At 41.8% G+C, this 27,920-nt stretch overlaps 3 protein-coding genes across 10 annotated transcripts; 2 read left to right on the forward strand and 1 right to left on the reverse strand.

Annotated features, from left to right (window-relative positions):
- Positions 1-626: 626 nt before the first annotated feature.
- Positions 627-6,260, forward strand: LOC110980263 (ATP synthase F(0) complex subunit f, mitochondrial-like). 2 transcript variants are annotated; one of them, XM_022236792.2, is made up of 4 exons: positions 627-777; positions 3,180-3,284; positions 4,562-4,678; positions 5,308-6,260. In XM_022236792.2, the coding sequence occupies exons 1-4, from the start codon at positions 762-764 to the stop codon at positions 5,337-5,339; spliced, it is 270 nt and encodes an 89-aa protein (XP_022092484.1). In that variant the 5' UTR covers positions 627-761; the 3' UTR covers positions 5,340-6,260. The 2 variants fall into 2 exon arrangements, with proteins under 2 accessions (XP_022092484.1, XP_086994775.1); XM_087138649.1 differs by lacking the exon at positions 627-777 and adding an exon at positions 788-839.
- LOC110980261 (uncharacterized) lies at positions 5,916-18,187 on the reverse strand. Of its 5 annotated transcripts, none has more exons than XM_022236785.2 (12): positions 18,110-18,187; positions 14,792-14,864; positions 14,077-14,168; positions 13,580-13,673; positions 13,019-13,086; positions 12,239-12,392; positions 11,197-11,496; positions 10,630-10,744; positions 10,005-10,124; positions 9,542-9,620; positions 8,734-8,871; positions 5,916-8,032 (listed from the first exon to the last, which is right to left on the reverse strand). In XM_022236785.2, exons 1-12 carry the CDS (start codon positions 18,170-18,172, stop codon positions 6,938-6,940), a joined length of 2,391 nt encoding a protein of 796 aa, XP_022092477.2. In that variant the 5' UTR covers positions 18,173-18,187; the 3' UTR covers positions 5,916-6,937. The 5 variants fall into 5 exon arrangements, with proteins under 5 accessions (XP_022092477.2, XP_022092478.2, XP_022092479.2 ...); XM_022236786.2 differs by lacking the exon at positions 18,110-18,187 and adding an exon at positions 16,843-16,939; XM_022236787.2 differs by lacking the exon at positions 18,110-18,187 and adding an exon at positions 16,848-16,919.
- Positions 17,112-27,440, forward strand: LOC110980262 (N-sulfoglucosamine sulfohydrolase-like). 3 transcript variants are annotated; one of them, XM_087138646.1, is made up of 5 exons: positions 17,112-17,433; positions 19,075-19,341; positions 21,852-22,002; positions 23,035-23,276; positions 24,194-27,440. In XM_087138646.1, the coding sequence occupies exons 1-5, from the start codon at positions 17,340-17,342 to the stop codon at positions 24,985-24,987; spliced, it is 1,548 nt and encodes a 515-aa protein (XP_086994772.1). In that variant the 5' UTR covers positions 17,112-17,339; the 3' UTR covers positions 24,988-27,440. The 3 variants fall into 3 exon arrangements, with proteins under 3 accessions (XP_086994772.1, XP_022092481.2, XP_086994773.1); XM_022236789.2 differs by lacking the exon at positions 23,035-23,276 and adding an exon at positions 22,757-22,989 and having other exon boundaries at positions 17,118-17,433; XM_087138647.1 differs by lacking the exon at positions 17,112-17,433 and adding an exon at positions 17,479-17,708.
- The last annotated feature ends 480 nt before the right edge of the window (positions 27,441-27,920 follow it).

Consider the following 27,920-nt stretch of genomic DNA (forward strand, 5'->3'; position numbering starts at 1 on the left):
CGTCTTCCATTCATTTCAATTTGCCCACCAAAAGTACTAAAAGCACGCATGACATGGAAGCAGGATCGGAATGAAGCAGTCGCTTGGGGTTGCAGTCCACTGAGTCAACTGATAATTTCTGCCCAGGCTCATTAGCATGAACCCCCCCCCCGTTTTTTTTTTAAAAAGGAAACTTCTTGGACAAAAATATGGTAATACTATGTAAATATTCGCCAGTTTCAACTTCCCGTTCTTTAGGCTTCCATCTAAGGGCAGAACTGGTAATAAAATTCAGTCAAAAATGGCTATAACCTCTGAGTGCCCGACTAGTAGGCTTGCTTGCAGGTTGGAAACTATTACTTGGGGTGATTTTGTTTTGTGAGAATAACTAAAAAGGTAATTTGCTAACTTATCATAAACTGAAAAGAAATGGAAAGATAAATTAAACAATAATTCAATTTTTGTTTGCGAAACCACGGTGATGTTGTCTTGCATGTTACTGAGCCCTGAACAACACTCTTTTCAAACCTAGCTTCCATAGAGTCAACAGATGGCGCTGTTTCAATTTTCTACCAAAAAATAATTATTCGTTTGCGGAAAGAAAATAGTACCCGGTCTGTAAAAGGTGAATTATATTTGGAAAAAGTTTTTGTTTTAGAATTTTTTTAAAACTCTTGACATTGCCAAAAAAAATGAATGATTGCTCTAAAACAGCCTAGCTTTGTCTTTCCAAAGGACATATCTTTTTATAATATCCATACGCGGGACTACTTGATTCAATCATGGCGGACAAAACCGGTAGGTTTGGCAAATGCTCGCACGTAAACTATTGACAAATTGTGTGTTCCAGCAGATAATCGGTTGTTTACTTACGTTGTAATTATTTTAATCGCTGAACTTATTAGAAATATACATATTTACATGTCAAGTAATTTATACTGGTGTGCTTTATACCCTTTTAAAGAGTTTTTAGGAAGACTCGGCCGCGGCCTAACTTGCCTAACATTATTACTAACATTAACAATGCCTAACATGACTAACACTAGTTAGGCCTACTTGGGCCGGCTATTGCTTGAAATTACACGATTCTACGGCCATGGGAACTGTGGTCGGCATGGCCGGTAGGCAGTAGTAATGGTGGGTCTTGCTGGAGTTTGCAGTCACTTCGTCCCATTTCCACATCGCCCCTACCCACTTCCCCCCACCCCACTTTGCCCCATGCATTTCCACTTTGCCGTCTGTTTTGAGTGTGTTACAAGCCTCTTCAAAAAATGGTCGAGGAATTCCACAAACGACATGAAACGACATGGTAACGATAAACAGGCCTAGGCCTAGTTATTGTAGTAAACTCTAAGGCATTAAGGCATGTCACATGCGTTGTCCATTATGGTAAATTAATGCATATGGTTGGACTAGTATCGGGGCTATTTCTCATCCTTTTCAAGTTTCTTTCAAAGCGACACACATAATTCTGTTCACATTGTTCTGGTAATTGTCAATGCATCCAGACAGCTATACCCGGGCGATCGGATTAAGCTTGATGCGCAGGAAATTTTGTGGAAACATGCTCGCTTCAAGTACAAGCAAAACAACCTAAAATTAAACTGATGAAATAAATAAATACACACATAGACAAGATACTGAGAATTAACGTGAAGAAATCTTGCAAACACCGATTTTTCTCGATGCGTGACAGATCACGTACATGAACTGTTGCAGCGGCATGAATAGACTGGACGCCACACTCCATCACGCATTCTCTTGCACGGGTGCGGTGCAGCAGGAACCAGCGCTTTGCACTTGTGTTTTTACCACAGGGACAACGAAACACTTACCAATAAAAATTTTAGGGTCTCACCAAAAAATTTGGGTCTGGCGGTCGGGAAATCGGAATCATTGTTTAGGCCTTTGAAAGTTGGACTATCTGATCGTTATTTGGGTACTCAAACGTCGATGTTTTTACTTGTTGCATCTAGGCCTACTGAAGAACAGAATGAACGATAATCAATGGGGTGAAGTGGAAATGGGGTGAAGTGACCGACACCCTTACTAATTACTGTCAGAAAAATCGTTGCATCCTGACTCCACTTCAGCAGTTGTGTACAAAGTCTATTGAGAGTGAAGAGAGTTTTCTTAGTATTTCCCAACAGCATCGGTAAATGTTTTTCAGTCCAGAATTTTGTGTCTTTCTAGCATTTCTGTCTTGACTGACTTAGTCTTTTATTGAGATGATATATGATGAGAAAAGTGGAGTCAGGATGCAACATTTTTTCCCTGAAAGAGACTTTCCGGTAGTTGGAGATCACAAATCAATTTGCAAAATGGAGTGTTTTCACAGGAAGAAAAGTAGCAGCGTACATGTATCTACTGTTCGCCGTCATCTTGCCTCCTCATGAAGCTTGGACTGTACCATTTAGGTGTGGATATGCTGTAAATTAAAATACTTTTAAGGCTCAAAGGGTTAAGGAGACGATTTGGCCAAATTAAAGGCAATTTTCCTGAGTCTAACCTGTTGAGGTTTAGCCAAAATATCCTTTTGGCAAAAACTTAACAGTGGAGTACCGCTTCTTTTGATTTTTAACATGTTTTGAAGGTGTTGACGCTGTGTTGATGGTGTGTTGACAGTCTGTTGCATTTTGATGGTAATTAGTATGACCGGTAGTGACTAGTACCGTAGACTCGTGTGTAATTTCAGGCCACAGCCAAGTGATTCTTCAGTCACCACACTAATTATGTAGGCTAGTATATAGTAAGGTGCCTCGCCTGCAAGGCTGGCATGAAAAAATTGATGTGGTGAAGCCTGTGACTGGTCTGGGCTCATCGTTTCTCCAGTCTCTTTTGCCATGTTTGTGTGCTTAGTTGCTGTGCATTTTCCAATGCACAAAAAAGCAAAATTCAGGGACTGGTTCACGGTCAAGAGCCTAATCCCCTGCTTGAACTAAAAAAAAAAAAAAAGTAAAAAAAAATTTGAAAACTAGAATTAGAAGCCATCACTGCGGTGACATAGCGTTTACAAGTGGGGAGGTGATACCTACATGCTGCATGCCTCTTTGAGTAAGAAGGTGTCATGATTTGCCCAAAGCACGCTCGAGTCAACCTTCAGACATGTAAGGAAGCACCTGTTAGTGCAGTGCCGCTGTGGTTGTAACGTCTCCTTAGAGTTGTATATACCTAGTTCTTATTTTTCATTCTGGTTACAGCTGTATCAGAGTTGAGACTGAGCGAGGTGAAGCTAGGCCAGCTCCCACGCTGGCTGGCATCGTGTAGCTTCTCGCCCTTTTCCATGTGGGGTGCCGTTATCCGAGGTACATACAGTCACGTTTACCTTAACCCTAACCCCCTAGGGTGTATGTAAAATCATATTGAAATTGGAGGATTTGGGACTGTTAGGGTTAAAGTACAGGGCAGGTTGATTTTTACAAAAGTATGACACATTTTGAGTAGTCAGAGTAAATGGCAAAATCCCTTCTTCACTTTGTGTTTGAGGAGGGGATGTTGAAATGAGGCACTGCGTAAATACTACGTTGATTAACTGTATAAACTTGACTACTTCTGTGACTTAGTGTGAAACAGATTGCAATGTGGGGTTTTGTTTGGTGAAACAGGATTCAGGGTTTTAAATTTTGAAAAATAACATACCTATTACAATTTCTCCATTTCATGCACTATTTTTGAACCTGTGCTGACAATTACTTGTGGTCCAGGCCAAGCAGTAGTGCTATAGAAACATTTCCTTAACAAAGAAATGACCTGATATTGTAAATATGGTCAATTTTGTTGCAAGAGGAAGTACAAATATAATACAAATGGTGAGAGGTTCCAGTCCACCCAAGGCTCCTGGTGTTGTGGCTGTTACCTTGGTTCAAATTGTAACCTGGCATAGCTTTGCATTGTCAGAGGTCACAAAGAAACTTCAGAGCTTTATTGACTATGGGCTTCTATCTTTTGACTTGGACTATAGGTTTGTTTCAAAGAAGCTTGGCAAAGTAACCGATTCCTTCCTGAACTTTAACTGTAACAGGTCGAAATCCTCTGATTTCAATATGGTTTTAACACACACTGAGTTAGGAAACATGAAGTCAGATAAGTGGTGCTTGATGACGAATCAAAGTACAGTTCATAACTTCCAAGCCTATAATAAAGCTAACCTTACAAAGTGCCCACACAGAAGGCTTAAATGTGGAGATGGTTGACTTTGGGAAACAAGTCCAATAATTCCTCAAAAACCATTTGGTACTGCTGCCTACAAGCCTGGAGAAACCTGTAAGGAAAAATCAGTCAAAGTGTAAGGATATTTCCAGACTTTGTTAAGGTTGTCAGGATTGGTAAGCTTGGGCCCAAAAGCACAAAGCCTTCAAGCAGGAAATAGTACCACACATAGAAAATTTGTCTAATTAGCAAAAAATCACAGACATTGTGATCGGTTACACATTTCGGTCTGTAAGCTGCTTTACCTAAGCAAATATTTCTGTGCTAAGTAGTCCCTCACAACTTGGTAGCTGTTCATGCCAGTGGCAAAATCAGTTGGGTGTACAAATTGAGGGGTGCTTACTGGTTTTTATTTTCTTGTCATTTGGTACAGGCAAAAACCGGTATTACCATAAGTATGTCAATGTAAGGAAGACGGGCGTGGCTCCAGTCGGCCAGTTTGTTGCCGTCTGCATCATTGTCAGCTACATTTGGCGATACAAAGGAGAGAGTGAGTATATGGCAAATAAAACATTGCACAGGCTACTGCTTACTGGAGAGTGTGGTCAAGTGTGTAATGGTTCACAACTTGGGATCGGCAGGTCAGGGGGTTCAAATCCAGCTGCTTGCTGCATGTTGTGTCCCCAGGCAAGCTACTTTACCCCCCTCCCCGGACTCGTCTCTCTCTCCACCCAGGAGTACAAAGGCTTCCTGGCCTGCAGCATCCCATCCAGCCATCCAGGAGGAACAGAAGTATTCTATCACTGCATTTTACTGAAACTGGAGAAACGAGGGGGGCCTACTGAGCCACAATTGCCCATGACTGACTTGACTTACGCATGAGCGCTCCTCTTCCTTTCTAATCTGGTATTTTCGCAAAACCCTAAATCCAGCAAACTCCTGCTGTGGAGTGTAAAGCCAATAGTTTTGTCAAAAATTGGGTCAAGAAGGCCCATGTTAAGTAATGGTATCAAAATGCTCTAAAAGGTGGCAGAGGAACTTGATAGATTAATAGTATTTTGGATTTGTCTGCTTAAAAACTTCAGTATTTCAACTGTGTTTCAGAATTCCAATTACTTTTGGAATGCCGCAGTTCTCCATAAACTCGTAGTCTTTATGTTTTTTCTTGTTCTTCAATAGAGCATCATCGTCTCAGGAAACATCACTGGTAACCATCTGGCTTGAAACCCCTATGCAGTGTGTGAATGATGTGCAGTGAATCAACGTGTGCGTCTTTTCAACACTTCCAGAAGAAATGATCTTAGATTCAAGAATACTTATTAAGTCGAGATGTTTTTGTTTGCTGTAACGTTTGTTCATACTCATTTTCAATGGCAAAATTAACTTGTTATTCCCCCCATTGTTTGAGGACGTCAAGTTAAGTTCTAGAACTAGTTTGGAGAACTTTTTCCTTTGGGGAAAGAAAGCATGACCATTTTCACTAAACTGGTTCAACTGGAGATTTTCAGGTTACTGCTGGCTAGACTGAAGAGTTCTCGCACATTTTCTGATAGGCCATTAAAGCCAGGTTTTTAGTCAGGTTTTTGCATGAAATTGATGAAGACTGTTAATTTGTGAAAAGTTTGTAGTTTTCCTAAATGTGTTTCAATGTCGACCATCTTTATAGCTACTGCATGTATATTCAACAAAACATAATGTTACCAAGAAGTCTGACCAAGTTTCACCAGAGGATACCTTTGTCATCGGTTTGAACACAGGGTAGGCTCTCCATCAGAACAGTGGACACATTTTACAACTACATTTATATTTAATTTGGTCACCAATGGATCTAAAAGGTATAAAAACTTTTATTAGATAAAATGACAAATGATCAGCTGATTAACATGCAGACTTTAGGGTTCTCCATGAATGCAAGTCTGTCGTCGTCGATATAAGAGACAGTTTACTGGAATTTGTCAAATTAACAGCACAAGAAACGAGGTGCCAGTAGTGTCAATTTGTTTGCTGATGCTGTAAATTCTTGGCAAAATACGCACATGTGCGTGCCGATACCACATTGCGTGTTAGACATCTGGTGTGTCAACTGACATTCGGCATGAAACAAATTGTAATAAACTATTTAATTTGGAAAAGACTGTTTCTTTGTGACTCCTATGTTTTGTGTTAACTTTGAACAGTGCCTTTGTGTTCAGGGTTAGAAAATAAAACCAGTGAAAAATCAAACTTTAATGTCCTAGTTCCCTAATTTTTAACATCTTTGGAATTTAGCAGTTTTTAATGCCTCCGCTTGTATTCAAAATAAAAAGCACATAATGTAGCAAGTCAGAATCTGGGCTAATCGCACCCGCTCTGTCCAAGATGGATACAAACAATTTAAACACAAGCCTGTGAGTACGAAACAAGCCTTTGATGTGAGACTGAAGGCCGAGCCATGCTGTATCAAACCAGGGGGTTGTGGGTAAAGATTAAAGTTGAATCCAATCAAATGTGTATACACTCGAGCGGCAAGATGACAAAGACAACGTGAGGGGCAGCTGTTCGCATTTTGGTAAAAAGAGGTTCAAACGTCTGTTGTTGCCTGGGAGTCATGATCATGTAACAGTTGTTTGAGAACACACAGCTAGAGTACTCGTGATGCTTTGGGTCCTTGTTCAAGTTGGTGTTTACATTTCACTTGACAGGACTGTTGAGAAAATAATCGGTAACCACAAAAAAATCCAAAATGATAAACATCATTTCAAACGATAACTAACTGCACAGAGATAAATATTACACCGGCAAGACATGGCACTTGTTCATTAGCACTGATTCATTTCTTGCTGGCCAGCATGGCGTCTTTTACGAAATTAAAGCTACTGGGTCTTTGAGAGTTATCCTTTCCATCGTCTCTTGAAGAAACAAAGGCAAAATTTCCTTCTGGTGGCCTCCGGCTGAGTTTTAGAGGGACAGCCGATGAGCCACTCAACACCACACCAGCCAGCTGGGGGTACAACGTGGAAATCTGGTCGGCATTAAGAGCAGCTGTCTGTGAATGCCCTGGTTGGGGTTGGGAAGGCTGACTATTTGGTGATTCCACAACAGGAGTTATTCTCTTGACGTTTCCACTGGTTACCGTAATCCCAGTTGCGGCGATGAGGTCCTGAAAGTTGGCATTACGAGACATTATGGAATCTGGCTGGTTTGGCATTGTCGTTACATTTGTGCCTTCAAGCTTGCTACATGTACCTGTAGCTACTTTGGGCTGGATATCCTGTTTGGATTCTGTTGATGATGTTCTTCCATCCTCAGTATTGGCAGCTCCTTTTCCATTGTTTTTTTTCATCTGGTCTTCAGTTTTGCTATTAATATAAAGAACTGAATCAGAAAGTTCCCTAGATTGGTTAAGATTTGTCCTGAGAACCCTCGTTACACTCATCCCTGGTTCAGGAACCAGCGTAGGCTGGTTGGTAGACGACAAGTCAAGCAAGTCATCAAGAAGTTGGGCATCTCCCTTCTGAATGCACCTGCTCTTGTTATCTCCATCTTTGTGCGACCTGTGTCCAGATTTCTTGTCCGCTTGAACAACACCCTGCACTTCGGGCTCTTTCTTTAGCATTGCTGACCCCACGTCCATGCCTGCAAAGAGTGACCTGGAACTTTGCACGGAGCCTTTGGAGACACTAGAGGTGCTCTCCACTACATTGAATGGCGATGAATTATCTTTTTGAGTTGCCCACAATCCCTCGGTATTTGAGATGGGCATTTGTCGACTTTCTGTTCCTCTTGTTGGTGGGCTATTTGAGATGCCTGTTTGCAGTACACTGAGAATTGAGTCTTGGTTTGAATGAGTTGTAGAGTTTCCTTGAACCTTAGAAAACTTAGTTGCAGTGGCCTCTTCTTGAAGTCTTTCCAGTTGCCTTAAAATCTTCAAAGTAAGAGGAGGGGAAGAGAAAAAAGAAGAAAAAAATGACAAACGGTTCTGAAAAATAAAAAGTGAAATTAATTGCAAAAAAGGTTAATGCCTTTTAAAAAAATTCAATTCCATCTTAAAAGCATAATACGGTTCTTGTTACAATTCAACAATCTGGGCATAATTTCTCTAACTGTGACTAGATTAACTCACAGTAAGAAGTGTAAAAGGGAATGTTGAAGTAAAACTAACAATCAAAGAAGGTCAGCCTTACGTGAATTCATACAGGATAGTGTAAGTGTCCGATGTCTTGTAGTGATAAAGCTGAATAAAATTGCTTTACTACATGGTAGATGTGGCAACTAGTTGCGAGCGGTTTTAAAGAGGCATAAAGTTCGAGGACGGTAACCTTGAAACTTGCCAGTACTTGGAATATCTGTGACCTTGGAAGTTGCATGAAATGCATCGAAGTACACCCACATAAATCAAACAAAACTGAACCCTAGCCTCGCCAATCCTACACAGTTTTTTGTGACAGCAATAAAACCACAAGGGTTAGGGCTGCACCGACTGTCCCATGTGACATGACACTTGCTTTCCAAATTCAGATCACTTGGAGGTGCTAAGAACAAACTAAGCATGACTCATCCCATCCCCTTCTTTGCTTGTCATGAGGCAGAATTGTGACATTTGCCCAGGTACGAAGAACAGTCTACCTTGGACGCCTTAGCCTGTAGAAGCCTGTCTGTTGCTTCAGCCTGTACCTTCTTAAGGGAAGTTGGGATGAAACAGGAAAGATACTCAGCTGATGCTATGTCTTCCCGTATCAGGGCTTCCAGGGCATAAAGACATCTCTGCCGACATTAATTTACAAAAAAAGTGAAACTCTAAAACTTCATGAATTGGTATGTATGCACTAGTTTTATCCAACATGGGTCCCCAAACCAAAACTAGCATTTAAGGAAAAGAATCTCCACACCTAGTCAATCAAATTTCGAAAACAAGCCAGACGGTCATTTTAAAAGTGAACTTGAAGTTCACAAGAACTTTAGTTAACATCTTTCAAGGTTTTCAACTGTTATTGAATAGAAAGTGATACAGCAGGGTAAAATGAAAGTCCTGAGGTTACCTCGCATGAGTCCAAGTCATTTTGCAAATACTTTGACACTTTTTGGCATGTCAAAAGACTCCTACCCATTATTCAAAGCCTGATTACTCAACCCACACTGTTTTTTTCCGGCTTAACTTCCACTATACCACTTTTTGTTTCAGTGTACTTGACAGACTTAAAAAGAACTTCATCTCAGAAAATGAATTTGTCCTGGGAAGTCTTAACCTTTGCCATGCTTAACCCTACCACTCCTCAGTCCTCCAACAGATGAAGGATTGAGGAGGGTTAGGGTTAATCCAAATAAGATTCAATACTATTAAAACTGAACTACGGGTTTTAGACATAATGTAGACTGATGTGCTGGGGATATTCTTGGCAATACGAGTCTGAGAACATAATAAGAACTAACATACCATTTGGACAAGAGCTGAAGTGGATTGAAGTTCCACACCTAACAACTCTGTTACCTTCTCACAATTAAGAGTGGCACAGCTGAAACAGCGAAAAGTAGAAATGACTGTTGTGAGGCACCGGTTTAGCAGCATTGAACTCAAATTCTCTTTTCCCTTGGTAATACAATGGCAGACTTTGAGACACTTGGTGGCGGCAAACATACCAGTCCTCTTCACCAGTTCTGAGCATGCACACACTATTCCGAGCAGGCTTGCACAGTTCTGAGCACACGCAAGACTGTGAAGCAGGACTGGTATGTCTGCTGCCACCAGCGTCTCAAAGGCCCCCATTGCAAGTACAGGAGTTGAGACTCTACTGCACAGCCCAGTAAGTTATAAGTCTCAACCGAACCAAGCAAAGGGCTCGTAATTAAATGACGGCGGTCAGAATTTCCTCAAAGGCTGCTCAGATAAAATGACTCACCGTTTGACAAACTGTGCCAGTACGTCCCTTGAAGGTGTGGGTTTGTCATCGGTGGCACACACAAAGTCCTCCACCAGTTTGGTTTCCATGGAGACATCCTCCACAGACACTGATGCTAACCTGAAATAAAAAAACCAAAAGGATGACGAGGGGGTAAAATTTCTCTTTCTATCTTCAAGTGATTTCTCGTGCTTTGCAAACGTTGCCATGGGTTCCATAAAGACAACATATTTCACAACAAAAGACTGATTTTCTGTAGGAATTTTCCTTAAAACTACCACCTAAACTTCAAAAATTGAATTAAATATCTAAAAAAAGGACGTCAACCTCAAGCACAATGTCACAAAGATTTACACTCAAGTTCTATCCAAATACAATTGTTTGACTCAAAGTTCTATTTCTTACAGGTATAATGTATATATTCCTGACAAACTGACAGCAATATGACTGTATGTTAAATAAAAATATCCCCCAATTTTTCTAACATCTAAAAAACCTGGTCCTGAACATTTGCTACCTTCTAAGTAAATGCTTTCCCTTCTCCATTCCCCCTTTTCATCTGAACTTCCAAAATCAGTTTAAAAAGAAAAATTTAAAAAAATTAATGAGCATTATTTCAATAAACCTCTCAGAGAGATCAGTGCTGTCTCCACTGTGTTGTCCATCGCTGTTCGATGTATTGCTGCTACGCCCTCCGAAACTGTCCTCCCAGCCCCCTGCTGGTCTTCCTTGCTTGTGCACTACAAAGGGAGGGGAGTTAATGGTTGTACTAATTAAGATCTATTGATGGAAGAGTTGGCAGTGTTCCATTTGATTACTCACTGCTGACGTTTTGATGAAAAGGTGCATATCAGGCTGTGTCCTTCAAGTTTAGATGAATTACCATTCAAAAACTACTCCATAAAAGGAATTTTCAAAAGAGAAACAGGGATTTTTATGTCACAAAAATCGGATCTCACAATGTGGGGTGGATACAGGCTTTTGGTGGTTTTGGTAAAACATCTATTAAGCCAAACTTTTAAAGGTGCACACACACCTCCCTCAAATCAAACTTTTATATGTATTGATGTGATATAGTTTCCCAAAAAGCAATTCTGTAAACAAATGACAAATTCCCATAAACTAATTCCGTAAACAAATGACAAATTGAGAGTAACGTTTACACTTTCCACCAAGGTATAAAATTTCTTACCCGAAGTGAGCCGCCTCACGTCCCTATTGCCTGGTGGGCAGCTTCGGATCCTTGACCCTTCCCCGTCATCAATCACCACTGGCTTGTACTCCCCTCGCCCATCCTGAGGCTCCGCCCCCATCGAAGTCTTTGGCCTTCCGGAAGGGAATAAGAACGGGGTCTGGGCAGAGCGGTCTGACTCAGGACCTCCGAGGGGCCTGTAGTCACTTTGTGGCTGGCTGTGGATTACCGTTAACGATGGTTCCCGGAAAGAGTCGGTGAGCTGTCGGAAGCCCTCTTTAATTGTGTCACCCAATGATTCTGTCGGAGATCATGATGTCAAGTTTTGTTTATGTGTGCTTGTACAGCAGTGAGGTGGGACGCGATTCATTGAGCCCCCATAGAAGAACGCACATGTAAACAAAGCGTGACATCATGTTTTGGTTCTACATAAGGATGGGTTCCTTTGTATTATGCTATAATATAAGCTTACACAAACTACAAAAATCCATTTTAACGTGCTAGTTGTGCATCTCCCTTAACTTTAAAACATGAAGCTATCAACATTTTCTTATAGTTTACAGTGTCATTTTGGCTTAGTTACAGGTTGAAAGCAATTAGCAATAATGGGAACATTTAAACGTGACTAGGAGCCCAGATGTAACAGACCATATCTTCTGACACTGACACAGACCCAAAGCCAAGGCAAGTTTAGAATTAACTCTCACAGCATTGTACCTGAATGGGCAAAGCCAAGGCAAGTTTAGAATTAACTCTCACCGCATTGTACCTGAATGGGCAATGATGAGTATGCTTCAATTTGTACCTATTGACACTTCTTCCCTGTGACACTACCAACTGGCCAGAACCAATGGTAAATACGATGTGAGTGGATCTATACACAGAGGAGCTAAATCTGTCTCACCTTCACAAAATTTCGCAATTACAGTTCCTCACTAATCCTTAGGAGAAAGGCATTTTCTTCTGAATTAGGGACACTTAGTTCAAACTTCCATGTGTTGAAATTAGGGTCCACAAAAATGAAATCCCTACTGGGTCTTACTTTCTTTGTGCACTGACACCCCCCTGTTGCCAAACCCTTCCATGCTGCTCCCACTTTGACTTGTTCCCAATCCTCTGGTCCTTGCTGTCTCCTTGTTCTGATTTGGTTCTTTGTTTCTGGATCTCTCGGTGTCAAACAAAACCTCCGAGAGCTCCTAATGCACACAAGGGTATTGGCAAAATGACACAAATTCTTGTGGGTTTTTCAATTATTCACAGACAAATATTTAGTAATGTTGGCTGGAAAAATGTAACTACTGGAGGAGTTTTCTCCAAAACATCTACCAACCCAAAGCTAACTGAGGTGCTTGTTTTTTTTACAAATGTCATTAAAAGTCAAGGAAATCTGGCAGGATGAGTGATAATGGCAAACACTATAAATAACTCTAGTGTAGAGAAGTATTTTGTGCAGTCAGTCATGAAGAAAGCAAGAATGGAGCAACAGTGGTTTAGGAGATTCTTGCCAGCGTGTGAGCCAGAGGGTGTATAGCTGTCTCTTGGAGTAACAATTAGTTCAAATGAAGACACTTTTGCTCAACCTGCTGGATTCAGGGGCAACAGTACAATGGAACAAACAACTTTTTCCAAATTAGAACAAATGTTGAAAAACTGTCCCCAATATCCTGCAGGCTAAATTTCACAAAGCTACTTCTGTAGTAGTCAAAGTTATATGCTTAGCAATTCTATGGCACTGGTTACTGGTTAAACAATATGGTTAAACAGAAGCTGCAGGAAAAAAGTGGCCATTTCAGACTCAGCCTTGTTTGACCCTAGTTCTCACCTTTGCAGCAGACCGGACTGCAATATATGGAGCATTGCCATGGAGGGGATCAGGTGGTCCACTGAATTCTGGGAAATTTTACAGAAACAAAAGAGCAGCAAAGATTTCTCTTTTAAGCTATGCAAGGTACCACACTACACTTGATTTTGTGCAGTGCATTTTTGATAGGTAATATTAAGCCGCTTTAGAATTCTAGAAAATTCTACAATTAATCATCTTTTGTCGTAGTTGTTTCTCAAACTTTCCAGGTCAGAATTCCGTTAAAATAGGAGGCTGGCTGTTTGGTCAGCATCAATTAAGGGACTGTTTCTGTGAAGATTTAATTATGTTGGCTGGGCTGGATAAAGTTGGTTGATTTTGCTTTTGTTTGGTGGGTGAATGGTGACACAAATGTCTTGTTATTGCCCACAATGTCAAAAATGTGAGAAATAATTGTTCGTGTGTGTTATTGCCCAAATAAACCTCTACTCCACATCAAGCTTTGGTTCTTTTTTTTTCTGCAACTCAAAACTCAAGTGACTGCAAACTTGGCAGTCACGTATTGGACAAACTGAAACTTACGAGTGGCAAGCTGAATTCCAGTGGACCGCCGCAATAAACCACTGTGGAACTCCTCACTGCCATTTTCAATAACATACTTCATCACTCTTAACACCTGCACAGATCAATCAAAGACAGGAACATACACTTGGAAATAACTGTGACGGTGAAAATCAGACAATAAGAGACTTGTAAGATGCTTCGTGGCTGCAAACCAACCAGTCTGTTGCTATCATTCGCACCATGCTCATAGCCAATATGTGCATGATCAAAATAATGCAAACGATAGAAAAGACAACCATCTTTGCTGCCACTATCTCAGAAATCACACCAAATCAAAACTAAAGCTATGACAGATTTAATTAGTTGGAGACCAAAACTATAAGTCAATCTCACTACATCCAATGAATTGTTTTATTTGTTCAGGAAAAATCTGCTACTCACATGGCACCGTGGGAAACACAGAAAGATTTAACAATATGATATCATTCATCCCACCAACACTCTGAGGTACTCACCTTGAACTTGATGTGGTGAGATGGTTTGTCCAGTCTGTCCACAAGAATGTCAAGCAGTGACTTGCAGTAGTTGCTGGAGACATACGTAAGATCTGTTCCCAGGACACAAGAAACTGAATGTTAAATGAACTAGTGGCAAAGACTTTCGTGGTCCCCTACGCATACCAACCAGGGTATGTAGCCCTCAGTAATGGTGAGTTCACGTTGCTGAATTTTATCCGGAATAATTGTCGGAGGCTAATTTTTCTGAACCTCATCTGGCACAATGCTTATATTTCTTGTGCCAGATTCGTACATGGAGATTCCAAAAATGTGCACCTTAAACCAATTGCCATGAGTCACTCTCTTTCAAGTGTTTAACCACATCTTGTATCTTCTTTCTCCTTCCCCAATGACAAACAAAGTTGTCTGAACCAAAACCAAACTATTTCCGGGATCTCTTCAGTAGACTCCATGCACACACTGCACAGGACACTGAGAGGCCAACTTGAAAGAGCTGAAGAATGCCACATTGCATTGTTTCGTGCACATGTGTGATATTGAATTTATGCCACCAATTTCTAACTGAATGTGCACAAAACTGAAGCATCTTTAACCCCTTTGCTACGGAGGACTGCTACTACTACACCATTGTGCGAGGATTAGTTGCATTTTGCAATTTCCCACGACTCTATGGATACATACAACGAGACTGTAAAATTGAAAAAAAAATTACCTGCTATTTCTTGGTAGAGGTAGCCTGCAGTAGGGGTGTCATCATCTGACGTTGCCTTTATTATCATAGGAAACTGAAAAAAGGCACAATACAGTGGATCATGAACAAAATTGCTTTTATGAAGGAAACATCTGTATATCCTTTACAGATGATGGCAGTTTAACATTTAGAGAAGCTTTTCAAATGGGCTATTCTCTAGTTTCACATCACCCTGACATTGACCATGTCTTTTCCAAACAGATGGTTCCAAACCAAGTTTTTGCATTTCATACTTGGACAATTTTGTTATAAAAAATTCTGTATGAATGCAAAAAACAAAAATAAACGAGAGTTACACAATTCAAATGTTCAGTACAACATGAACCGTCCATTATCACATTCACTGGAAACAACAGATGCCAATGTTGGGGTCAAGTCCATCGCAAGTCCAGTCACAAGTCCCTTCATGAAGCCAGTCACAAGTAACAGGGTGAACAATGACAAAAGATGGCTTTTGTCACAGCTTATTTAAATAGCTTGTGAATTGGCTACAGGGAATTGTGATGGACTCGTGATGGACCTGTGATGGACTTACAGGGAATTGTGATGGACTTGTGATGGACCTGTGATGGACTTACAGGGAATTGTGATGGACTTGTGATGGACTTGTGATGGACTTACAGGGATATGTGATGGACTTGTGATGGACCTGTGATGGACTTACAAGGAATTGTGATGGACTTGTGATAGACTTGTGAAGGACCTGTGATGGACTTACAGGGATATGTGATGGACTTGTGATGGACCTGTGATGGACTTACAGGGAATTGTGATGGACTTGTGATGGACTTACAGGGAATTGTGATGGACTCAAATACAACACTGACAGAAACAACATCAAATGCAGATGCCAGGCACCTGTAACTTTACACTAGGAACAGTTAAGCCCTGGTACCATACATGCACTGAATTAATTTGTACAATTTGTCAATTGGCATGATTTCTTGATCATAGTATGCTATCTATCAACTGTGGTGCCTTCTGATAAATTGTGCTGTTATCCGTCGATCACATCTTCTGTCTAAAAATCAAGCCTCTTGTTAGACCCAGTGACGAGGGCACTACACTCCTTTTTTGTGATTTTGTACTTTGTCTGTTGTACATGTAGTATATTTGTCAAAAACAAAGTAAGAAATCTTTAAAAAGGGAGTACAGTGCACTGATTACTGGGTCCTCTGGTAGATTTTGAAAAGGGGAAGTAAAGACTGAGACTTCCTGCAGCCTTACCACACTACAGCCTACAGAACCAACCAATAGCACGTCATGATCTAACGATCAGGCCCACAGTCAACCCCAGCATCATCAGGGCCAGAAAGTGACAACTTTCCCTAAAATATTATAGCAAGTGTCCGCTGTACATTTGTACACCCCTTCCTACTTACAGAACAGCAAGTCAATACTCTATGTGACTTGCAGCCCTGTGACTTTTTCCGGGCTCGTAAGACTGTGGGTTTTGAATGCAGCCCATTTATGGCAAATTGTGGTACATTTATCTTTTAAAATTATTCACTAATAACTGATTTTCTCATTCACTGGTTTACTAACCATTTGTCTGTACATCGAATTTAGGAAAAAACGTGTTCTAAGAAAGTCAAAGGCAATTTAGGCTAGCATAGTACTAGTACTAGTAGTAGCCTAGTAGTAGTAGTTTTGTAGTAGGCCTAGCAAGGAAATTATTGAAGAATTTATTAAAAACACGGAGAATTTTTCAGACCAGTTTTATAGGGTATCAAGTGATGTCCAGGTATGGAACTCTTTCTTCCTGTAGGCCTACCCCGAGAACTATTCAGACTCAGAGTGGAGAAGAGTCGCTCGACGTGTAGACAGCTAGCTCTTTGTTACCATTACAGGGTGCATTTAGTCAACAGTCCGGAAACTGGGCAACCTACTTAATCATCGTGTTTGACACTGATACTGGAGCATGGAAAATCATTTCATTCAGCAAATGGTCAACGAGTATACTCATATTTCACTCATTGTTATGGCTGGCGAATTGGTAAACATGACGGTACCTTACGCAGAAATGTGACTTTTCCAACCACATCTGACACGGCCATGGACGCCGCCATCTTCCTGACGTTTATTTTTTCAACTCGTTTAAGTCTCTTTAGTATGCTAATACCTTACATCAATAACTTTTGTAATTTCCTATTCTTCATTTCTTTTTACACTCCTATCTATAGTTGCATTTTCGTGTTTAAAATTTTTTGATGACTTAGGTTAACTTCTGTCCCTTTTCTAACGATCTTTTTTGGTTTTGCATCTTGCCAACGATCTGTGCAAGTCAATGTTTCCCCCAAAAAAGTCTGGTCATGAGATCGAGAAGTGTCCTTGACTGTTAAAGTGACCAAACCCCAGACAAAAACCCATATACTGCGTGCATTGTGTAAGCAATGTTTGCATACATGTCTCGGCTGTCGAACTAGCACGGAGGTGGTGATAAGTTGTATGTTTATTGTATTGTATTGATACACTACACTTCCGAACCAGAGGCAAAACTGGGCGAATCATGGCAGTTATGAAAGCGTTTGGTATCGCTTGTCTGTTATTTTGGCATGCATCGGCGAGTTCCCCAGCAAAGAAGAATGCTCTGATAATCATAGGTAGGCCTGTAGCTATACAATGTAGCATTACTGTACCTGTTTGAGTGCGTCAAACCTCCATGCGTCAAGCAAGTCAATTTACTGACATAGCCGGCCATGGCCAGCCCCACTTTGGGGTTCGGGATTTTGTCGTGCCAGGCATGCCTAATCTAGGGTGGCAATAACCATGGGGCATGACGAACCGCATACCGGAGGCTGGAGAAAGAGATACCTGGACATCACTTGACACTTCATGCACAAACCCTATGAGACTCATCTAAAACAGTGTTTTCTAAGTAAATGTTTTCATATTTTCTCAGCTAAGTTTGACTTTTTTAGAACATGTTATCACTTTTTAAACTGTCCGTAGGCCTATAGGGAACTCTTACGAAGGCGTCGTCCGAGTAACTTGGACTCTACGAATCGCCTGTTTATTGTTTAAAAAGGTGATCGCCTGTTTATTGTTTAAAAAGGTGATCTGAGTTGTAGAGTCCAAGTTACTCGGACTAACGAAGGCCTGGTCTGGTCCAGGCACTTCAACAATTGGTTCAACCAACCATGGACCCACAGTTCCACTTGTGAAGTTGTGCATTAAATATGTAGCTGCATGACGGTGCACTAGAGTGGACATGCTTAAAATTAACACTTTTTTCAACTTCTTACAAAATGCAGCTTGTATTAAAGTAAAAAAACTAACATTTCTAAAATTACAGCTTTGGCAATCTTCATTCCTCACATTTGCACTGCTTTCTGTAATCATGATTTTGTGGAGGACATCAACAGTGAGGGAAAATGTGAAATTGTTACTTTATAATATGATACTGGTAGCCTTTTAAGAAGACATTTTCTTAAAAATTAGTGTGAGCCAGTTTGGCATTTCCAAACAGCAAGGTCATCCAGGAACAAAGTACATGCATGAGTCTGCGTTGGGCTGTGCTGATAGGATTCACACGTGTGTTTGAATGACCCTGGACGCACTTCATTTTGGGCATGCGCTGTTGAAATACCAAACTGGCTCACTGCAAGTATTAAAGTGCTTCTTGGTTGATTTTGCTCAAAACTCGTTTGAGATGTTTGCTGAAAATTGAGTATTCGTTATTTCACTGCAATGGGGGGGGGTTCAGAATTGTTTGAAAAGTTCCTTGCATTTTTATCAATTTCCTGTAAAGAGCATTTCACTTACCGTACTACATTCTCACTGTCGGGATGACGTCACTGAGTCTTGATTCTTCTCTCTGATTGGTCAACTGATGGATATTCCATATTTTACACTCGAAACTCAAGGGGGAAAAATAGTGTTGTGGTCTATCCATGGGGAAAATCTGAATTATTGACTAAACTCTTAACCTTTACATCAAATGTGCCTGAAATTTCACTATTTATGCGCTATAAATATCTCCCACACTGTACCAAAAGGTTTCAGTTTTTTAATCATGTTGCAGCAAAAAAAGGAGAAAAACATGCAATCCCTGTCCAGATTGAATGGAGAGTTGCCCCTTTGCTCAGACATGAGTACATGCATAATAAATGGAACAACCTCAGACTGCGAGAATGCAAACCTCATTTTTTAAAAGAAGTTTCAAGAGGTCTAAAACTGCAGCAGTCATCATTTCCAAGCAGTTCTTACAGCTCATGTCATTTCTTGTCTTCCTGTTACCGTAGCCGATGATGGGGGCTTTGAAACCCAAGTGTACAACAACAGCGTCTGCAAGACGCCCAACATTGACAAGTTGGCACAGAGCAGCGTCATCATCCGCCACGCCTACACCTCAGTCAGCAGCTGCTCGCCCAGTCGGTCGGCCATCTTGACTGGGCTACCGCAGCACCAGAATGGCATGTACGGCCTGGAGCACCTGCCCCATCACTTCCAGTCCTTTGAGGGTGTGAAGGCCCTGCCGGTGATTTTGAAACCAGCCGGAATAAAGACAGGTTGGTGGTGTTTTTTTTTTCTTGGAGGGAGAAGGGGTCAGGTATGACTGCAGTTCCTTATAATAGCTTTTCCTGGTTGTTGTGGTACCTTCCTCACCTTTGAGCTCCGTGACCAGGGGTTCAAATCCCACCTAGGCTACCGGTAAATTGGATTTTCAGTCGCTACCGTATATTGTGGGTTTTCCCCAGAATGTTTATTCATAGTTTTCCTCCAATCTCTAAAATAAAATATTGTCTTTTACTTCCCCCAGGGCCTTTAACCACTTGCTGCCGTATATATAGCCATACCCAGACAGAAATGAGACCGAAGAAGACAAAACCTGTGTGTGCTTCACAGAAAGGTTTAGTCAGGTGATATGCAATAGGATATAGGCACAGCCGATCGGATGGTCTAAGAACCAGACCTTCAAGTGCACAATGCTACCCAGTGCTACACGGGAAAAAGGAAGGGGCCGCGGCGTGTAGCAAAAAGTGCTACACCATTGACTTGTGCACAAACCCGGTGATACACAGTGCTACACGGAAAAATGAAAACGGAAGGGGCCGCGGCGTGTAGCAAAAAAAGTGCTACACCATTGACTTGTGCACAAACCCGGTGATACACAGTGCTACACGGAAAAATGAAAACGGAAGGGGCCGCGGCGTGTAGCAAAAAAGTGCTACACCATTGACTTGTGCACAAACCCGGTGATACACAGTGCTACACGGAAAAATGAAAACGGAAGGGGCCGCGGCGTGTAGCAAAAAGTGCTACACCATTGACTTGTGCACAAACCCGGTGATACACAGTGCTACACGGAAAAATGAAAACGGAAGGGGCCGCGGCGTGTAGCAAAAAAGTGCTACACCGTAGACTTGTGCACAAACCCGGTGCTACACCTGAGACAGACATGTCAGAGGAAAACGTGCTATAAAGTTTTGCGGGTGTTCTGTTCTAAGCATACGCGGATATGTGATGCTTTCACAGCGTACCTGTGAACTTCTGCTTGTAAAAGTGCATGTTCAGTTCTGCAGCAGTGTAGCAGTGCTACAAGGAAGACTGTATGGATTCGGCCGTCTCATTTCTGGCTTCATATGTGCTGCCGGGTGCTTTTAAAAACGCAGTGCACACGTATGGGAGATTTTCAAGATTTCCAGTTTTCAAAATTTTGCAAAATTTCATCATTTCATTTAATGGACGTTTACACCCTCACAAATGACTGTTGGGTGGCTACTCTGAGCTGACAGGCAACCTTCATTGACTCCTGAGTATTTCAGCCAGGTCAGCCGCCCTGTAAAAGAGAGTCCAGAATTGTGAGGTGCTGCATAATTTCCTTTGTCCTCTGTGAATGCGAGTGGCGTCTTTTCAAACGTGGCTGGATTAGCATTCAGCGGTGCTGTGTCATTCATCAATGGGCCCTGGAGCTTTTTGTCCACGGTGCTAATCCGCGGACGCACTATGCCCAAAACAGTAGAGATACTGTTTCAAAACAGTGACAGATTACCCGCAAAAAATGCAAGACAAAAAATGATGGCAACTCCCAGCGGCAGGTCTTTTGTTCTGAGTACTGTCTTTTGTTACATGTACACGGACCAGCTCTTTTGTCTGATTTCGGGCAGCCCGGCTCTGCGTATAAACCCTTGGTGCTCAAAATGGGGTTCCCCGGCAGCAAGTGGTTAAGGCCAGTTTATGCTTAAGATGTCACAAACCAATTGCAGCAAAATTAGCACAGGTTTTATCAGGCATATCCCAGTTTTGCACTTGAGGGCCGAGTATGTAAGTGCCTGAAAAAAATAGTGTAACTTGACCCTGGATAATTAAAGAATTTACTTAAAAGAAGCATGTGCTATCATATAAATATAGTAATATTTATTATCACTATTGTACTAAACAGTGTCTTTTATGTATCCTTGAAGACAAAAGCCAAAATTCCCTACTAGCTTGTGATCCATGCTAACCATCAATTGCAGAAACTTTGTTGTTCTTGGCAAAGCTTGTTCACTAATTGTTGCGAATAGTGCAATAAAAAGGAGTAGAGTCTCATAAACTAAGCTTTGGCTGATTTCCACTTTCATTTGTTGTAACAGAATAAAGGGACTTTATCCAATCTGGTCTGGTCTGACTAGAGGTCAGCCTGGTCAGCAAAGATGAGACAGACTGGTGAGAAATTTTTCAACTGGGCTCTTGCGCGCCCGTAGCAAAGGGCGTCATGTACCAAACATGCCGGAATAGAGTACCGAAGTGTCACTGTGAACCAGAAAGTGCAGTGCAAACGAATGGAGTACGCACGCGTGTTGGTTCACGCGCTGGTTCTCGCGCTCATGCCTTTGACACACGTAACTGTGTGTGTGACATATTCACTTCTGCACTCTCTCCATGTACATACATGGTGTTGCACAAAAAAACACACCATGTCATGTTCAAGCGTGGTGTGGTTAGCTCTCAGCTGATGCTGTGCCGAGCAGAAAATGCCAAAGGTTTCAGGGTTAGCGAATTAAAGACATGCTGTGTTACTGGTTCGTTTTTACAGCAATCATAGGCAAGAAGCATGTAGCTCCTCCCGAGGTCTACAAGTTTGACTACGAGGAAACAGAGTTCAACAACCCCATGCTCCAGTGTGCCCGCAACATCACTCGCATGAAGGAGTTTGTACGCACTTTCTTAAGCATGGACCCTACCAAGTAAGGCACTTCAACCACCAGAGGACTTGGTTAAGTCTACTGTTATATCGTCTGTTAGTCCTGTGACTACATTATACACGTATTGAAAAAAGACAAAGGATAAACTAGAAAAGATAGATCGGATTCCCTCATGGTCAATGTGCATAGGTTTTTAACAAGTCCATTTATGAATGCAAGTTGCCCTCTTTTAGATAGTGTTTTATTTCTTAATATGTGTCCAAACTGTTCAAGATGTACAGCTGCTCAACACTCCTCATAATGAATTGTAAGTTGTAAATGGAGGTATTTGCTTTGCTCATTGCTAAGTGCAGTAAAATCGAGTGCCACAAAACATGGCAGTGGATTATACTGCATGTCACAGCTCAATGAGACTGTATGCCCTGCCTCTTGTATTGATGACCAAGCCTAACAGTATGTAAGGGCGGATCTAGAATCTTTTTTTAGGGGGCCTTAAATTGTTGTTTGGGCCCAAAAATTTTTGAAATGTTGTATAGCCTTTTGTGGCCTTTCTTAGGAGTGGGGTTACATTTTGGGGCTTTTTACGTGGGGAGGAGAAATAAAATGGACTAAAAGAATTGCATTTCTCTTTTGGATTGGGGAAGGGGGGGGGTTGCTTCCAATGGCCACTCCTCAGGACCTGCCAATGACATTACTCAACTCTGAGCCACTTTAGAATTTTGTTGTATTTAGCGTGGTGCTCAAATGATGCAAGAGGCCAAAATATTTGTTAAATATGTGCCCTTCCCCCCTCCAGGCCCTTCATGCTCTATGTAGGCTTCAATGACCCCCACCGCTGCACAAGGTCCAGGCTGGGTCTATTCTGTGACAAGTGGGGCACTGGTGCACCCGGCATGGGGATCATCCCCGACTGGCACCCTCTGATCTATAAACCCGAGGAGGTGATCGTGCCCCCCTACCTACCAGACACCCCGGCCACCAGGGTCGACATCGCCGCTCAGTACACCTCCATCAGCCGCATGGATCAAGGTATTAAACCGTCTCTCCCAATTCTATCTCTCTATCCTCCCTCAGGCCCTTTCTGCTCTACATTGGGTTCAAGGACCCACACCGGGCCGACCCCTCCGACATACCCAAATATGGGCAATTTGCGGAGCGCTTTGGCAATGGGCAGCCAGGGATGGGGGTGATCGCCGATTGGAAGCCGGCAGAATACAACGCGTCTGATGTTATTGTGCCGCGGTATCTGCCGGATACCCAGGCCACACGAGGGGATATTGTGGCACAGTACATCTCCATCAGCAGGATGGATGCAGGTACTGTCGCTGATCTGACTTCTTTTCAAAAGCAACGTCCACAGAGTCATCCATCAGTCCATCTTCCCTGCCACGCACCTGTATTCACATCAAAAGCATGCCACATTTAAACTTGTCTGTCACAGTGTGGATTCACATATCAAGCTGACTACTGTTTATTTTGGCCGTTTCTTGTGAACTTTTCAGCGTGTTGGTTTTTTTCCGTGCTTTTGGTTTTAGAGATAAAAGGATATAGTACTTGCAGGAAACAATTTTTAAAAGAAGCGTCCCAAAAGAATCTAGTCTTCGTACTGCTGTTGCTCAACACAGTGGAAGCACAGGTCCCATTGTGGGATGAAGCCAACATGGCAGAGTTACGTAGCAGGGATGGACAGCTCTCGTGACACCTCTTTCACGCATTTTCTCAACCAAAACTTGTAACTATCCAGGGGATCATTGGGACGGTGATGATGGGATGGACATGGGTCGTTGTGATTGATTGAAAAATTTCTTCTGTTTATCCGCTTGCATTGATTTTCACTCGGTAGTGGCCTGCCACATATTTCAAAGTGCTGTCGTTGGTGCTGCAATGCATAGTTAACTCTGTCAAGCCAAAAGCTAAAACTGGGTCTTCTAGGGATAAACTGGGGCACACCATAAAGTGAATTGCTGCTTTTTTACAGAAATTAAACGGAAGAAATCAAGTTCTTCCAAAAAAATTTAATTTTAATTCTCAGTGAGCATATTGTTAATTCTGCTGAGAGATTCTGTTAGTTCCGGGACTCAAACTAAAACTTGTTGGAACATCACTTGTATGGGAGAATGTGTTTAGATACTGCACATGTCCTTCATAACTTATTGGACACGAGTGCATGTTGTCTGGTGTGGAGCCAAGTTGCTTAGATTTGAGTCTCCTGTTATTGTCTCTGACTGTGCAGGTGTTGGCATGCTCTTGAAGGAGTTGGAGGCTTTCGGCTACCTCAATGACACCCTGATTATCTACACAGCCGATAACGGCATCCCCTTCCCCAATGCCAAGACCAACCTGTATGAGCCAGGCATGGGGGAGCCCATGATGGTCTCCAATCCATACGCCAAGCAACGCTGGGGCCAGTACAGTGAGGCATTGACCAGCACCACCGACATTGTACCCACAGTCCTGGACTGGTTTGGGGTGCCCTACCCCAACTACTCGCTCCTGAGGAAGAAAGTGGTGCTGACCGGTCAGTCCATGCTGCCCATCACCCTGGCTGAGCCCAAGGGCTGGGATTTTGTTTTCTCCAGCCACAACTTCCACGAGGTGACCATGTCCTACCCGATGCGTGTCATGAGGGACCGGCAGTATCGCTTGATCCACAACATGAACTACCGTGCCCCTTACCCTATCGCTCAGGACCTTGCCGCCTGCGCGACGTTCGTGGACATCCTCAACAACACAGCCGCAGGCAAACCCACCAAGTGGTACAAGACCCTAGACCAGTACTACTACCGGCCGGAGTGGGAGCTGTATGACGTGACCAATGACCCCATGGAAGAGGTCAACTTGGCCCAAGCACCCACCCACAAGACCACGCTGGAAGCCATGCAGAAGGCCATCTGCAACTGGCGTCACGCTACCAACGATCCCTGGCGGTGCTTCCCGGAGGGGGTCATCAGTGGACCCACCACCTGCATTGATCTGCAGAACGAGCCCCCCCAAAGTAAATACACCGAAGAGCACAATCAAAATTGAAATGAACACCTTCCAACAAAGGTTATGGATATTATATATTCCAGTATTTGCTACTGTTGTAGTCGGCACCTTTGAAGACCAACACAAGACCTCCAGTTTGAATTTAAGTCACAAACAATTTAAATGAAATGCATGAAAATACATGCCTTTGCCATTGTTCCACTGTTACTTGTGACTGGTCTTGTGTCTGGTCAGTGATGGTCTCGACTACAACGCTTGTATTTGCATGGGATGGGACAGACTGACAAAATATAACAGTTGTACCTTGGTAAAAAAAAAAAGACAAATTCTGCGTCACCTTTTAATTTTGTCTCTCCACTTCCAGTCATGCAAAACTTCTGCGAAATCTAATGGCCCTCAATATTTACACGGATTAAAAGAAAAATATTTGAACTATCTGTTTAAAATCATAGTATTGTTGAAATTATCCATACTTAGCCCCTACTTGAAAATCCTAAATATCTCAAAAGAATGAAACACAAAATGTTGTCTGAAAGGAGAAGGAAAAAATTTAAAAAATCGAAACCCTAAATCGTCCAAAAAATCGGTACAAGAAGTTTTACTTGATTTTTATGAACATAGTATTTACAATACAAAAGTGTTATTTTCCTACAACCCACCCATGTGAAGTGTCTTTCACCACATCTACTTTCTTGTACCTGAAATATGGGAAAGGGAGAGTTGCATGGTTTATTCTGTTAGCCATAGATCATGCATGTAGAGGATGTCGTTGAATTTATACATGCAATCATATAGCATTCATTTATGAAAAACTTCAAATGAGACCACATTGTCTAGTCCCACCCTTATCTGATTGGATCGGGGAATGCTACCTGACTTGGTTAGTGATTCAGTTTACATTCCCAGAATCTGCAATTCAGTTTCCAAAGTAAAGGAATCTTTCCCTCCTACATGTGCATGTACATTGAACTTTTGTCCCTTCTGAAATATGACTTTAAAAGATTTTGAACATATATTTTTTCAATTTTTGTTCTTTTTCTCAATACATGTATTTGTATAAATTTTATGGAGTGTTGAAGTTTAAAGTTGTGATCAAAATGAAAACCTTGGTACACTGTAACCAGATCCAAGCAGTCTGTATAATGCTGATGTATTATCGCTTACCGTTTGTACTTCCTGCTAAGCATTGTGTTAATTGCAAACTATTTAGCCGTAGTGTTTCTTAGGGGCATTTATTCTTGTTTTGCCGTCAAAATTGCAGCAGATCATAAAATACTGAAATAAATCTTAGACACATTCAGGTTTTTCCTTCGCTGCTTAGAAGTGTGTAATCAATACCGGGACAAACGCGTTTCGAAGTGTACTGAATCTGGGTGTATATGCATATATATCAATTGGTACAGACCCAAAGCAGCTTGTTCCTTTTCATCCAAATCCTTCCAAATCCTCCACAGCTCAGCACCCTTTCAGTGATTCACCTGACCCACATTTCTCAAAGATGGATCCAGGTTCATCCAAATACGGGAATACAACGAGCCACGGAAGATCATGGTCCTTGTGCCCCTTTGTATTCCTAGATCTGTCAATGTTTTTGTGTATGGTCTGTACCAAAGTTGATACATCAAGCCGTCTTGCGTCTGCGCCCGTAAGAAACGCTTGTTAGATTCTATTAGAGTTACTTGGTTAAGATTGATGGGCAATATATGATGCATTAACTTGTCTCGCTTGTTATAAAACTACAACCATACATTCTCTGTGTGTTTGGTATGTTTTCTTTGTAGAGGTGCCAGTCGTACTCATGAAAGTTTCGATATTTTAGTCAACAGGAGTTGATTCCAAAAGAGTGCAGAAGGTTATTTTGATGAGTGGTTGTGAAGGACTGTGGGCCAGTGTATTACAGGTGTGAAATGAGCAGTAATGTGCAGCTGCAGGTGAAGACATTGGGTTATACATGTATTTCCCTACTCTTTACCAGAATTTTTTTTAATAAATTCTATTTTTAGGATTTTAGTGTCTATGACAGGTGTGGCCAAGTGCATGGATTTCACACTGTGTGTGTCTGACCTAAGCAGTACCAAACACCAAATAATTTGGTTTTTCCCTTCTAAGCCTAAGACAGGAGTGCTTTTTTCTTGAGATTTGTGGTTTATGGCATAATTGGGGTATCATTTTCATTTTTATATGTAAAAATTTGTATCAATTATGTAATCAGTATGTTAAATCACAGATCCAACAAGCGTGAATTTTGTCAATAATGTACTTATGACACGATTACAAAAGTAACCATCTTAAATGAGGTGTTGAGGTTAGGTTTCTAATTTCGTAATACATATTAAATGTGTATGGCCACTGACCCTTCTGTGTAATCCAAGGCTACCTCAGCTCTTAGCTGCAACGGCTTGTGGCTTGATAAGAATGTACAATCAGGTACTTTCTTTACCTACCTCAATTGTAAGTGAAAAAATAAACATTTAAAGGTAACATGCCGTGGATATTCAGCTCAACTTGTTTTCATACATGTTACTATGTGATACAACATTCAGGTGACATTACATACAAGATTGTTGCACCACGGTCATATATATATGTAGATGCATTTTTATTGGTCGCGGAAAGATCACGTGATACAAAGTACAAGAGCGCATGTATCATTCACGCGTCGCGCGCACTGGCGATGTTGCCGGGCCGCAAAAAATTATGGATAACGGTGATCTTTCCCACAGCTGGTGTGTCGTGTTTACTGCATTGTAATTGTGTAATCTCGGGTACGAGGGTAGATAGCCGTGACGGTGCTAGAACGCGCCAATTATTGTAGGACATGTGCTTTGTTTGGGGTATGTTGAAGCACTGTGTTAGTTGGCATGTGCTACTCTCTCCACGCTGACCATGACGGAGCCCACCCCAGGGTTGACTTCTTTTTTGTGCCCCCAGCTTTATGTTCGTGGAACACGAGTATGCTCTGATCACTGTTT

The sequence above is a fragment of the Acanthaster planci genome, linkage group LG07, assembly GCF_054643075.1.
Source record: "Acanthaster planci isolate LZ-2023a linkage group LG07, COTS_SCS, whole genome shotgun sequence".
Classification (NCBI taxonomy): domain Eukaryota; kingdom Metazoa; phylum Echinodermata; class Asteroidea; order Valvatida; family Acanthasteridae; genus Acanthaster; species Acanthaster planci.

Excerpts from the sequence above, each read along its gene's own strand:
- LOC110980263 (XM_087138649.1), top strand. The coding sequence starts at position 791 with ATGCTCGCACGTAAACTATTGACAAATTGTGTGTTCCAGCAGATAATC. Across the intron at positions 840-3,179 it reads TGTGTTCCAGCAGATAATCG|CTGTATCAGAGTTGAGACTG; the intron begins GTTGTTTACTTA and ends TTCTGGTTACAG. Across the intron at positions 4,679-5,307 it reads TTGGCGATACAAAGGAGAGA|AGCATCATCGTCTCAGGAAA; the intron begins GTGAGTATATGG and ends GTTCTTCAATAG.
- LOC110980262 (XM_087138646.1), top strand. The coding sequence starts at position 17,340 with ATGGCAGTTATGAAAGCGTTTGGTATCGCTTGTCTGTTATTTTGGCAT. Across the intron at positions 17,434-19,074 it reads GAATGCTCTGATAATCATAG|CCGATGATGGGGGCTTTGAA; the intron begins GTAGGCCTGTAG and ends CTGTTACCGTAG. Across the intron at positions 22,003-23,034 it reads TTAAGCATGGACCCTACCAA|GCCCTTTCTGCTCTACATTG; the intron begins GTAAGGCACTTC and ends ATCCTCCCTCAG.
- LOC110980261 (XM_022236785.2), bottom strand. The coding sequence starts at position 18,172 with ATGATTACAGAAAGCAGTGCAAATGTGAGGAATGAAGATTGCCAAAGC. Across the intron at positions 14,865-18,109 it reads AAAGCTGTAATTTTAGAAAT|TTTCCTATGATAATAAAGGC; the intron begins GTTAGTTTTTTT and ends GCCTTTTTTCAG. Across the intron at positions 10,745-11,196 it reads CGTGAGGCGGCTCACTTCGG|TGCACAAGCAAGGAAGACCA; the intron begins GTAAGAAATTTT and ends CTCCCTTTGTAG.